General features: G+C 38.6%; 1 protein-coding gene across 7 annotated transcripts in view; it reads right to left on the minus strand.

The window, feature by feature from the left end:
* The window catches only part of WWP1 (WW domain containing E3 ubiquitin protein ligase 1), a 137,733-nt gene that overhangs the window by 10,931 nt on the left and 113,658 nt on the right, over positions 1-13,144 (minus strand). For all 7 annotated transcript variants that reach the window (XM_061439438.1, XM_061439439.1, XM_061439440.1 and 4 more), the window contains 4 exons: positions 9,951-10,084; positions 9,721-9,861; positions 8,885-9,005; positions 1,077-1,181 (listed from right to left, as the gene is read on the minus strand). In XM_061439438.1, the coding sequence (XP_061295422.1) occupies positions 1,077-1,181; positions 8,885-9,005; positions 9,721-9,861; positions 9,951-10,084 (501 nt within the window). The remainder of the gene's footprint in view (positions 1-1,076; positions 1,182-8,884; positions 9,006-9,720; positions 9,862-9,950; positions 10,085-13,144) is intronic.

The following is a 13,144-nucleotide window of genomic DNA, read 5'->3' on the forward strand; positions in this document are numbered from 1 at the left end:
TTCCAGGCAAGAATACTGGAGTGGGTTGCCATTTCCTTCTCCAGGGAAATCCCATTTAGAAAATACAACTATTCATTTGGATTTATATAACCCAGTGCTTAAGCTCCTCAGGTGTATAGGAAGAAATGCCCAAAGGGAGTGTCAGGGAACAAAAGGAACAAGGAAGCTGGTAAAGAGCCAAAAGGGAAGATTACAGATACTTGCATGTGCTCTGTATGGATGCAATTCTGATGTGTTAGGTTTGAAAACAGAGTTATTCCCACTTTTCATTTACTTTTTGCAGTAGATAACATGTGCATGGGGTGTGGACCTCAGGCAGTAGGAGGGCGCAGCGGGATGCCCCCACGCACACCTCTGCCTCAGGGCAGCTCTCTGCCCAGGCGCCCGCCACCTTCTCAGAGGTTGTGTTCATACACTAGCAGACACTTCGTCTAGATAGAATAGATATTTTCCTTTAAGCCAAGTAATAGATACAACTTCCTTTTAAGCTTAATGCTGTATTGAAAAACATTATTCTCCAATATTTTTGTTAATTTGCATTAAGAAAAAGAATGACAAAAAGGTATGGAATTACAGAACGGATATATTACAATTTATTTACTCAGTTCCCCTGATGGACAAAGAGAGAAGGAGGGAGAGGGGGAGAGAGAAAGGAAAGGAAAGAAAAGTCATTCTTGAACATTATCCTCTAGATTGTTCTAATTTGCTGGCATATTATCACCTTTAGAGGAATTAAGTATTTTCATCGACTTTCTCATTAAAAACATATTCCTCTTTTACTTCCAAAATTAAGTAGAATTTATAGAATACTTTCATACTACTAGAAAAAATATTATACCTAAAACCATTACCATTAAACTATTATTTAAAGATGGTCATTTGTTCTTTCATTTAGGAAATAAGAAATGGAAAATCCTTTAACAAGTTTTTACACTATCCACTTCTAATTTAAAATTCAAAGACTAAATACCATGTCCAAAAGCAGTCTCAACCTTAAAAATTAACTTTTCAAATTACCACTTCATCAGAAAACATTTTCTTTCAGTATTTAGTGTCAAGAAGATAAAAGCAAATACCTGCCAAAACCAAATGATTTGCTTGCTGTTTCTGGTATAATGTCGATACACAGTGTTTCTCTGCCAATCTGCCAGGTCGACCTCCTGCATGCCACACAACATAACCTGGGGAATGAGCACAGTATCAGGTCAGAGGAAAGATTTAGTGAAGACAGTAACTACAGGACAGAAATCTGCTAATGCCCAGCTATGCACATGCTAATTATGTCAAATGGCTATGTGTACATCAAATAATGATCACAGTAAAGCAAGTCTAACTAAATTGTGTGGCAATTTAACATGCAGAATTCTTTGGTTCTTATCTTATTCATGTTTACTGAACTTAAAAACGTTCAAAAGTAACTATTCTTCAAGAAAAACATCAGCTATACAAAAACAATCACTTTTACTACACATATATCCCAAATCACATACATTACAAATAAGTTTTAAACATAAATTTCTGGTTCTTCTTCTTTTTTTTAATCTATGCTACCTTACCTATTTAAAATTAAAAGTATACTAACCTCCTGTTATTCATCTATCCAGGCTTTGAGAATAAAATCTTCTAGATATGTAAAATTCTCAAGTAACTCTAGTTTATTATATATGGGATGAAAACTATTTTGGGCATAATAACCTGCACTTTATTTCTCATATCAACTATGATCTATAATTTAGACACAATAAAGCATGCATATTTTAAGTACAGAGTTACATGCATTTTGACAGCAGTATATACACCTGTTAACCACCTCAGTCATCTCACCACAGGTTAGATTTCTGAACGCAGCAGACAGACTACACTCATCCGCTCTTTTCTGTTTTCTTTTCTCACAAGTAGAATGTTTATGAGATTCATCCACGCTGTGAGGGGCACCCCTGGTTCTTTCATATTGCTGAGTGGTATTTCATTACATAAATATACAACAATTTATTTACCCATTCTCTTGTTGATGGACATTTCGGTTACTTCGAATTTTTGATTTTGATGAATAAAACTGTGATGAACATTTATGGAAAAGTTCTGTGAACATACATGTTTCATTTCCACATGAGTAAGCACTACTAGTGGGACCGCTAGGGCATAAGCGGAGGCGTGTGTAACAGTGACGGTTCATTCAGCTTGAATCTGTATTTCCCCAATGATTAGTGAGCATCTCCCCGTGTTTCTATGCCATCAATAGAGCTTCTTTAATGAAGTGAGCCTCTGTCCACTTAAAAACTGTATTTTTATTGAGTGATAGGTTTTTAATATAGTCTGGATGTAACACCTTTGTCTCAAGAGTTTCTCTCAGCAGGTAGGTTGCCTTTTCATTCACTTGACAGCATCTTTTGAAGAGAAGTTTTTAATTTTGATGAAATCTAACATCCTTTGTGTTCTTCCTAAGACACTTCTGTCTAGACTAAGATTTTTCTACTATGTTATATTTTTAGTTTTCATATTTATGTTCATAATTTATTTCAAATTAATCTTTATGAGCTGACAGGGTCAAAATTAATTTTCTTCTATATGAATATCAAGTTAATCCAGAATCATTTGTTTAAGACTTTTCCCCTTTCCCTATCAAAATATATTAGTACTTTTGATGAAAATAATTGACAATATATATGTGGATCTATTCTGGACTCTAATTAAAGTGTTCCACTGACCTGTCTGTCTATCCTCACACAAATATCACACTATCTTAATTACTATGGCTTATAAAAATCCTTGACATCAGGTAGTAAACGTTTATCCTGTAAGATTTGTCCTTTTTCAAAACTGTTTTGGCTAATCTAGAACCTGTGCATTTCCTTGTAATTTTAGAAGTGCTGCTGCTGCTGCTAAGTCACTTCAGTCATGTCTGACTCTGTGCGACATCATAGACGGCAGCCCACCAGGCTCCCCCATCCCTGGGATTCTCCAGGCAAGAACACTGGAGTGGGTTGCCATTTCCTTCTCCAGTGAATGAAAGTGAAAAGTGAAAGTGAAGTTGCTCAGTTGTGTCCGACTCTTCGCGACCCCATGGACTGCAGCCCACCAGGCTCCTCTGTCCATGGGATTTTCCAGGCAAGAACACTGGAGCGGGTTGCCATTTCCTTCTCCAGTGCATGAAAGTGAAAAGTGAAAGTGAAGACACTCAGTTATATCTGAGTTTTAGGGATCCCATGGACTGCAGCGTACTAGCCGATCAATTTCTACAGAAAATTCTACCAGGATGTTGATTGGATTGTGCTGTTTGGAGAAAACTGATATTTATAATACCGAATCTTCCAATACATATGATGAAATATGTCTCCACTTATTAAAATTTTAATTTTTCTCAGCAATGTTTCCAGTTTTTAGAGTTCTTACATGGCTTTGGCTACATTTATCATTTTTTTTTTAATGCTTTAGTAAATGAAACTTTGAAGTTTCAATTTCTAAATGTTTGCTGCTAGCATGCAGAAGATACACAATTGATTTTTTTAAATAACTAAGCTTGCACCCTACAATGAATTATTAAAATTCGTTATCATTTCTAGTTGTTTTTTGGTAGGTCCCTTAGAATTTTCTAAATTGACAATCATGTTATCATCTGTGAATAAAGGCAGTTTTACTTCTTTCCAAACTTTATGCTTTTTGCTTCTACTTCTGCCTTATTGCACTGGCTTCGGAATCTGGTACAATGGAGAACACAAGTGGTGAGAGTGGACATCACTGAGTTCCCAATCTCAGTGAGAAATATCCAAGGTATCACCATTAGAATGCTGTTAGGATTTATCTTTTTTGTTGAGGCCCTTTACCAAACTGAGAAGGCTACCTTCTATTCCTAGTGTGATGAAGAGTTTTTATACAGAATGACTGTTTGATCTTCTTACAAACAGATTTTAACCTGTAAAAAAGGGGCATGATTATGGATAACCATTCTTTTGGATAATGATGTAAATATTCTTTACTGTGGTATTATTCATGGTTAAAAGAGACAATGAATGCGAGTAGAAGAAGAAACAAGAGAAAGACAGGACAAAACAAAACAAATTTCTATTTCCTCATAGCTCTGTACTGTGAGCTAAAAGCAAATCAGTAAGCAATTAGGCCTTTAGTCTCCTTATCTGGGTTAGAAAATTATCATGCAGCCAGACTATTTCACAAGGTGTCCTGTGAGAAGACTGTAAGCGCTACCATGGGTGATATAAAAGTATGCACCTGTTAATATCTTTCTTTATCTACTGTCTTAAGTTTCCTCTGGGTTCTGATGTCAGGCTCTTGTCGTAACACCCCTCTCTCACTGAGTGGCCTCTAAGACAGCAGTTCTTAACCAAGGGTACAGAGTATTTTAGATGTAAGCATTTTGAGGATGCAAAATTGTTTCATTTTCTTCAGATTCTTAATACAGTTGGTGATTTTAAAAAATGATTAATACTACTCTAAAAAGTATCTTTCATTCTACTAATGCATTTCTGCTAATCTGTGTAAGCAAGCTGTTAGGAAAGAGCCATTAACTAAGGTTTACAGAGTCTGCCTGTAATTCAGGCTCTGAGTCCTGATTTTCATGTATTTCCTGTGTCAGAGTTTCTAGAAGGCTAAGTCCTACATAGGACTATTACTTTATAAAACTTAAAATGCTAATTTTTTCATATGCACATTTTGATTACATGGACAAACCAAGTTTCTTAACAGAGGACGCAAGATGGCTGAAGTTAAAATACTGCCCCCAAAAGGTGGCAGGGGGAAATGCAAGCACTTTCCTAAATGGCCCTCCCTACCTTCTAATTTACATGGGAGAGACTTGGAGAATTCACAATAACTAATCATCAGAGAAACATAAATCAAAACCACAGCGAACTACCACCTCATACTATTATTACTGGAATTGTTACTATTAAAAACAAAAACAGAAAATAACAAGTATAGGCAAAGATGTGGAGAAGCTGGAAGCCTTATATACATTTGGTGGGAATGGAAAATAGTACAGCTGCTATGGAAAACGGTAGCGGTTCTTCAAGAAGTTAAATAGAGAATTACTATTTGATAGAACAATACCACTCCTGAGTATTTACTCAAAAGAACTGAAAGCAGGGTCTCAAAGAATATTCTGTACACTCATGTATAGAGCAGCATTATTCACAATCACCAAAAGGTGGAATGAAGACAAAGATTCAGTGACTGATGAATGGATAAAGAAAATACACACATATATGTATTATGTGTATCAGATGTGACCTTTGTGATGTATCAGTCAACTCTTTGTGACCCCATGGATTGCAGCACGCCAGGCTTCCCTGTCCTCCCCATCTCCTGGAACTTGCTCAAACTCACGTCCATTGAGTTGGTGATGCCATCCAACCATCTCATCCTCTGTTGTCCCCTTCTCCTGTCTTCAATCTTTCCCAGCATCAGGATCTTTCCAGTGAGTCAGCTCTTCGAATCAGGTGGCCAAAGTATTGGAGTTTCAGCCTTATCCTCAGTCCTTCCAATGAACACCCAGGGCTGATCTCCTTCAGAATGGACTGGTTGGATCTCCTTGCAGTCCAAAGGACTCTCAAGAGTCTTCTCCAACACCACAGTTCAAAAGCATCAATTCTTCGGTGCTCAGCTTTCTTCACAGTCCAACTCTCACATCCATACATGACTACTGGAAACCATAGCCTTGACTAAATGGAACTTTGTTGGCAAAGTAATGACTCTGCTTTTTAAAATGCTGTCTAAGTTGTCATAACTTTTCTTCCAAGGAGCAAGTGTCTTTTAATTTCATGGCTGCAATCTCCATCTGCAGTGATTTTGGAGCCCAAGAAAATAAAGTCTGTTACTGTTTTCATTGTTTCCCAATCTATTTGCCATGAAGTGATGGGACTGGATGCCATGATCTTAGTTTTCTGAATGCTGAGTTTTAAGCCACCTTTTTCACTCTCCTCTTTCAGCTTCACCAAGAGGATCTTTAGTCCCTTTCCACTTTCTATCCTAAGGATGGTGTTATCTGCCTATCTGAGGTTATTGATATTTCTTATGGCAATGTTGATCCCAGCTTGCACTTCATCCAGTCTGGCACTTCAATGATGTACTCTGCATAAAAGTTAAATAAACACGGTGATAATATACAGCCCTGATGTACTCTTTTCCCAATCTGGAACCAGTCCATTGTTCCATGCCTGGTTCTAACTGTTGCTTCTTGATCTGCATAGAAGCAATAGGTTTCTCAGGAAGCAGGTAAGGTGGTCTGGTATTCCCATCTCTTTAAGAATTTTCCACAGTTGTGGTCTACACAGTCAAAGTCTTTACCCTAGTCAGTGAAGCAGATGTTTTTCTGGAACTCTCTAGATTTTTTGATGATCAAATTGGGTGTTGGCAATTTGATCTCTGGTCCTCTGCCTTTTCTAAATCCAGTTTGAACATCTGAAAGTTCACGGTTCATGTACTGTTGAAGCCTAGCTTGGAGAATTTTGAGCATTACTTTGCTAGCAAGTGAAATGAGTGTGCAGTAGTTTGAACATTCTTTGGCACTGACCTTCTTTGAGATTGGAATGAAAACTCAATCTGTTTTCCAGTCCTGTGGCCACAACTGAGTTTTCCAAATTTGTTGGCATACTGAGTGTAGACTTTCACAACATCGTCTTCTAAGATTTGAAATAGCTCGGCTGGAATTCCATCACATCCACTAGTTTTGTTGATGGTGATGCTTCCTAAGGCCCACTTGACTTTGCACTCCTTGATGTCTTGCTCTAGGTGAGTGGTCACACCATTGTGGCTATCTGGGTCATTAAAATCTTTTTTGTATAGTTCTTCTGTGTATTCTTGTCACCTCTTCTTAATAATCTCTGCTTCTCCTAGGTCCATACCGTTTCTGTCCTTTATCGTGCCCAACCTTGCATGAAATGTTCTCTTGGTATCTTTTAATTTTTTTGAAGAGATCTCTAGTCTTTCCCATTCTATTGTTTTCCTCTATTTCTTTGCACTGATCACTGAGGAAGGCTTTCTTATCTCTCCTTGCTATTCTTTGGAACTCTGCATTCAAATGGGTATATCTTTCCTTTTCTCCTTTGCCTTTCACTTCTCTTCTTTTCTCAGCTATTTTTAAGGCCTCCTGAGACAACAATTTTGCCTATTTGCGTTTCTTTTTCTTGGGGATGGTTTTGATCACCACCTCCTGTACAATGTTATGAATTTCTGCCCCTAGTTCTTCAGGCACTCTGCCCATCAGATCTAATCCTTTGAATCTATTTGTCACTTCCACTGTATAATTGTAAGGGATTTGATTTAGGTCATACCTGAATGGTCTAGTGGTTTTCCCTACTTTCTTCAATTTCAGTCTGAATTTGGCAATAAGGAGTTCATGATCTGAGCCACAGTCAGCTCCCAGTCTTGTTTTTGCTGACTGTATAGAGCTTCTCCATCTTCAGCTGCAAAGAATATAATCAATTGGATTTCGGTATTGACCATCTGGTGATGTCCATGTGTAGAATCATCTCTTGTGTTGTTGGAAAGAGGGTGTTTGCTATGACTAGTGTGTTCTCTTGACAGAACTCTCTTAGGTTTTGCCCTGCTTCATTTTGTACTCCAAAGTCAAACTTGTCTGTTATTTCAGGTATCTCTTGACTTCCTACTTGTGCATTCCAGTCCCTTATGATGAAAAGGACATCTTTTTTCGGTGTTAGTCCTAGAAGGTCTTGTAGGTCTTCACAGAACCTGTCAACTTCAGCTTCTTCGGCATTAGTGGTTGGAGCATAGACTTGAATTACTGTGATATTGAGTCGTTTGCCTTGGAAATGAACAGAGACCAGTCTGTCGTTTTTGAGATCCAGTCTGTCATTTTTGAGACTGCACCCAGGTACTGCATTTTAGACTCTTTTGTTGACTATGATGGCTACTTCATTTCTTCTAGGGATTTTTGCCCATAGTAGTAGATATAATAGTCATCTGAATTAAATTTGCCCAATCTGGTCCATTTTAGTTCACTGATTCCTAAAATGTCGATGTTCACTCTTGCCATCTATTTGACCACTTCCGATTTACCTTGATTCATGGACCTAACATTCCAGGTTCCTATGCACTGCTGATCTTTACAGCATCGGACTTTACTTTCACCACCAGACATAGCCACAACTGGACGTTGCTTCTGCTGTGGTTCAGCCTCTTCGTTCCTTTTGGAGCTATTTCTCCACTCTTCTCCAGTAGTATATTGGGCACCTACTGACCTGGGGAGTTCATTTCTCAGTGTCACATGTTTTTGCCTTTTCTTACTGTTTATCATATATATGTTGTTGTTCAGTCACTCAGTCGTGTCTGACTCTGTCATCCCATGGTCTGTAGCCCATGAGGCTCCTCTGTCCACAGGATTCTCCAGGCAAGTATACTGGAATGGGTTGCCATTTCCTCCTCCAGGATATATATGTTACTTACATATATAGAGTAAATACTGAAAATATATACATATATGTTATATATGTATATCTGTATATTGTATATATTCAGTATTAAAAAGCAAAAAATTTTTACACATGCTAAAATATGGATGAACCATGAAGACATTATGGTAACTGAAATAAGGCAGTCACAATAAGACAAATATTGTATGATTTCCCCTACTTGAGTTCCCCCAATTATTAATAAGTTTGCACTCTTCAGGAGCCCTAAGAGTTGGCACTGACTGATGATTTTGCGCTATGACAGCATCACATTTGGGAGACCTTAAGACCCTTACTCAGTGCTGGAGGTTTACACCCCCTAAACATTTCGATGAATCAGAGAGCGGATTGAAGATGGTGCCATATGTTTTTAAAGCTTGTGGACATTCTATTATAGAAGCATAACAACAGACCCTCCTCCCATTAACTTTCCCTATAATAGCATAATAAAAGATCCTAACCTCCAATTCTTTTTCATCAAAGTACTGCAGCCACTGAAGGGGAACAACCTCATTAAAGCCATCAAGGAAAGCTTTGGTCTGTTCTTGTACTCCTCGAGAAAAACGCCACTCAGTCATTAAACTGAAAATAAAGATGGTATTTAAAAAGATGGTACTTTCTATGTAAGGTAAAAGGGTTTAAAACACAGAGTACTTCTTAACCATCATTAAAAGAGAAAGTGAAGAAAATCAGTAAGTTTTATGGATTGTAGAATTCAAGTGAGCACAGTTTCAAATCAGAAGTTGCGGTGAGCACTATTAAAAGAATAAGTTAAAAAGGGAAAGTGAAATGGAATAGGAATGAGTATTACAGTGCTAGTCAGGTGCGGCTCCAGACTTGGTTTTGCTACTATCTACAGAGGGCCTCCATCTCCTCATCTAGAAATGAAGAAGTGCATGGGCTTTGGAAAGCCCTTCTTTAGCACCAATGTTCTCTGATTTTTGATCCAGACAAGGCAGGATGCAATACAGTAAGTGGCAGTGGGAAAGTGGAGGTCATCATATACACTTTTTTCCAAGAATGTTAGTACTGTTGGGAAGAACTTAAATAAATGTATGTCAGAGGCAAGGGAAGTGAGTTTTCTTAAAATTATATTTGAATTTTTGAGTGCTTTTGCAACATGTTTATAAATTAAGAGGAATATTGAGTAGAAAAAAATAATTAAAAAGGATCACTGAAAGAGGGAATGAATGTGAAACATGTCCCCAGAGGAGCAAACAAGGCATAAAGACAAGGGTATAGAAAGACAGTTTTAAGACGCTCTGGCAGTTGTAGAACGTAGGGACAGTCACCTTACCCGATATATTCATCTTTGTTCTCCTCTGTCACTAGGATATTGGAACCTCCCAACTTCAGGTCATGTGACGTAACCTTCCCCAAAATCTCCATGTCAACAGAAAAGTACATTTCTAAGCCACATTCCTCAATGTTGTTGTCTCTGGGTGATAGAGAGATACAACCACTAATTAACAAAATATGTAAAACTGGTTTCAAGAAAATACCTTATTGAAAGATAAATCTTCAAACCTTATCCAGATAAGGGAATTATAAAACTCAGTATCGATGGATTCCAAATCCTTAATAGTCAGTTTTTTACTTAGCATACGCTTGTAGAAGGGTAACGAGAAACCAGTATCAATAAACTTCCCATGAAAGAGTGCCTGCCAAGAAAAACAAAAAATTAAAAAAATTTACAAAGTAGCAATTTTCCTATTCAGGGCACAATGATAACAGAGGTATCATAAGCCTTTACAGGCAAAAAAGTACTTAATAATTAATCAGCATAAATCATGAAAACTAAAAGATTGAAATCATGAAAACTAAAAAATAAAATATTCTATAAGATGCTAAGCATGAAAAACAAATTTAGAGTGAAAACAGTATCTCTTTAACTGAGGTCAAACACTTAGCTATATGATATCCTGTCAATAACTTTAAAAGAGGATGATAGTGGAGCCTTATCAAACTCCCACTTTTAAATACGTTTCATGAATTACATTAACCCCACTGGACACAGAAAAGAAGGCATTTTGGGGGTCCCTGTGCACCTGGGAAGACCCCTCCCCAACTCCTTTCTTATCCCACAGTTGCCTGAGAGAGCTCTAGGACTAACCTGTATTGCCTTCACAATAGCCAATGCAGAGAGCCCCAGAGCTGCAGTACCTTGACTCTCACCACCACCCGCCTGTCTACTTTGAAATCTGAGTCCGTGTCTCACGTCTTACCTAACTTTCAAAACCACCCTACTATGTTTTGTCCTCTTCAAGCTCATGGTCCATCATTAGCAAAATCCCCCCACATTCTCAATTCATCCTTTCGCATCTTGTTCTAACAAAAATCTGGCATTTTTCTGAGGACCCTGTTTCCTTTCAAATCCTAGGAACAGGATTAGGAATAGGCTGTCTCTCTCCTATCCCCGTGTCACCAAGTCTGGGAGTGGGTGTCTGTTGCTTCTCATCACTGATTTCACCTCCTTCACCTGCCCCAGCGTGCCAAGACCATGCCAGCCCTCTACGTTCATGGCTCACTACCCCCTACTTCCTCACTGCAGTCATCCTTAGATCTTCCGGTTTCCCCCCTTTACTCATTCAGTCCCATGCTTTTTTAACACAACCGTCATCATTTTTAAGATTTCATGATCTGCACTGATGATTCTTTTACTACTGGCACGTTTTAATCCTTTCTGTGATCTTAGTCTTTAACTTAGTTAAATGTTCTCAACACCATACCCTCGACACTGTTATTAGCACTGACTGCAATTCCTTCATAAACTGAATTCCAAAGAGCTCCTGACATTCCAGCTCACCACCTTCAGCAGTAAACACTAGCAAGTTTTGACCCTACTGGGATCTAAAAAACTCCAGCGAACTTGTTAGCCTGTCACTGTCGCTCAGCCCCATTATGAAGTTATTTCTCCCCTTACACAGTTTTTCTTGAAAATTTTGGCCCCACCACATGGTATGTGGGATCTTAGTTCCCCCAACCAAGGATGGCACCCACACGCTCTGCAGTGGAAAGCTCAGGAGTCTTAGTTCCTCGGCCACCAGGGAAGTCCTCCCCTTACTCAGTTTAGATTCCATCGTCAGTCACTAAAGTTACTCCCTTGGACCTTCAGAGCACAATCACCTTAACCGCTTGGCCACCTGTCCCGTGTACCTTCAAACCTTGTCTCCTCACTCTGCACTAACGAGCGTGCTCTCCATCTCACCGAGGAAATAGCCACCATGAGAGAACTTCTGTGCTTCCCCAACACCTGCTCACTAGTATTAGGTTGGTGCAAAAAGAACTGCAGTTTTTGCAATGTTGAAATTTGCCATTTGATGGCAGAATACATTCTAAATAAATGTAGTTGTATTATACATCCTTTTAATGCACATTTCTTGCTTTATAGTGTTCTTTTTTGCTAATAACTATTACTTGCTGTTTACTATATACTTTAGACTATAGAAATGATGCTAGACAAAAAGCAAATTGAGTGATTTGTTTTTTTTAAATTCGAGTTCAAAATGGGTCGTAAAGCAACGTAGACAACTCACAACAACAATGCAATTTGGCCCAGGAACTTCTAACAAACGCACAGCGCAGTAGTTGTTCAAGAAGTTTTACAAAGGAGACGACAGCCTTGAAGTTGAGAAATGTAGTGGCTGGCCATCAGAAGTTGACAATGACCAGCTGAGAAGATCATCAAAGACAATCCTCTTACTATATGAGAAGCTGCCGAAGAACTCAAAGCTCATCATTCTATACTCGTTTGGCATTTGAAGCAAATCAGAAAGGTGAAAAAGCTCAATAAGTGGGTGTCTCATAAGCTGACCGAAAATTTAAAACATCTTCAGTTTGAAGTGTCTTCTCTTATTCTGTGCAACAACAGTGAACCATTTCTCAACCACATGATGATGTGTGAAGAAAAGTGGATTTTATATGACAACTGGTGACAACCAGCTCGGTGGTTGGACTGAGAAGAAGCTCCAAAGCACTTCCCACAGCCAAACTTGCACCAAAAAGAGGTACTGGTCACTATTTGGTGGTTTGCTGCCAGTCGGATGTACTACGGCTTTCGGAATCCCTGCAAAACCATTACAGTTGAGACATTTGCTGAACAAATCGATGAGATACACTGAAAACTGCAATGCCTGCAGCCAACACTGGTCAACAGAAAAGGGCCCAATTCTTCTCCATGACAGTGTCTGATGATATCTGACTGCACGTTGCACAACCAATGCTTCAAAAGTTGAATGAATTGGGCCACGGAGTTTTGCCTCATCCACCATATTCACCTGACCTCTCACCAACAGACCACCACTTCTTCAAGCATCTCGACAGCTTTTTGCAGGGAGAACAGTTCCACAACCAGCAGGAGGCAGAAGATGCTTTCCAAGAGTTCGTGGAATTCCGAAGCACGGATTTTTATGCCACAGGAATAAGCGAACTTATTTCTCATTGGCAAAAATGCACTGATTGTAATGGTTTCTATTCTGATTAATAAAGATGTGTTTAAGTCTAGTTATAATGAATTAAAATTCACTGTCTGAAACTGTAATTACATTTGCACAAACCTAACAGTATCTGAATCTATGTATTCCTACTGTGGAGAAGCTATGACTTCTCTGTGCACTGGACAGAGTGTCCTTGTTTTCCTATTCAAGGTTACTGCTCCCATATCCCCTATCTCTCTGACCTCATCAAATTCCTTCTTCTCTTACTGATCATCGGCAGCATAT

The sequence above is a fragment of the Bos javanicus genome, chromosome 14, assembly GCF_032452875.1.
Source record: "Bos javanicus breed banteng chromosome 14, ARS-OSU_banteng_1.0, whole genome shotgun sequence".
NCBI lineage: Eukaryota > Metazoa > Chordata > Mammalia > Artiodactyla > Bovidae > Bos > Bos javanicus.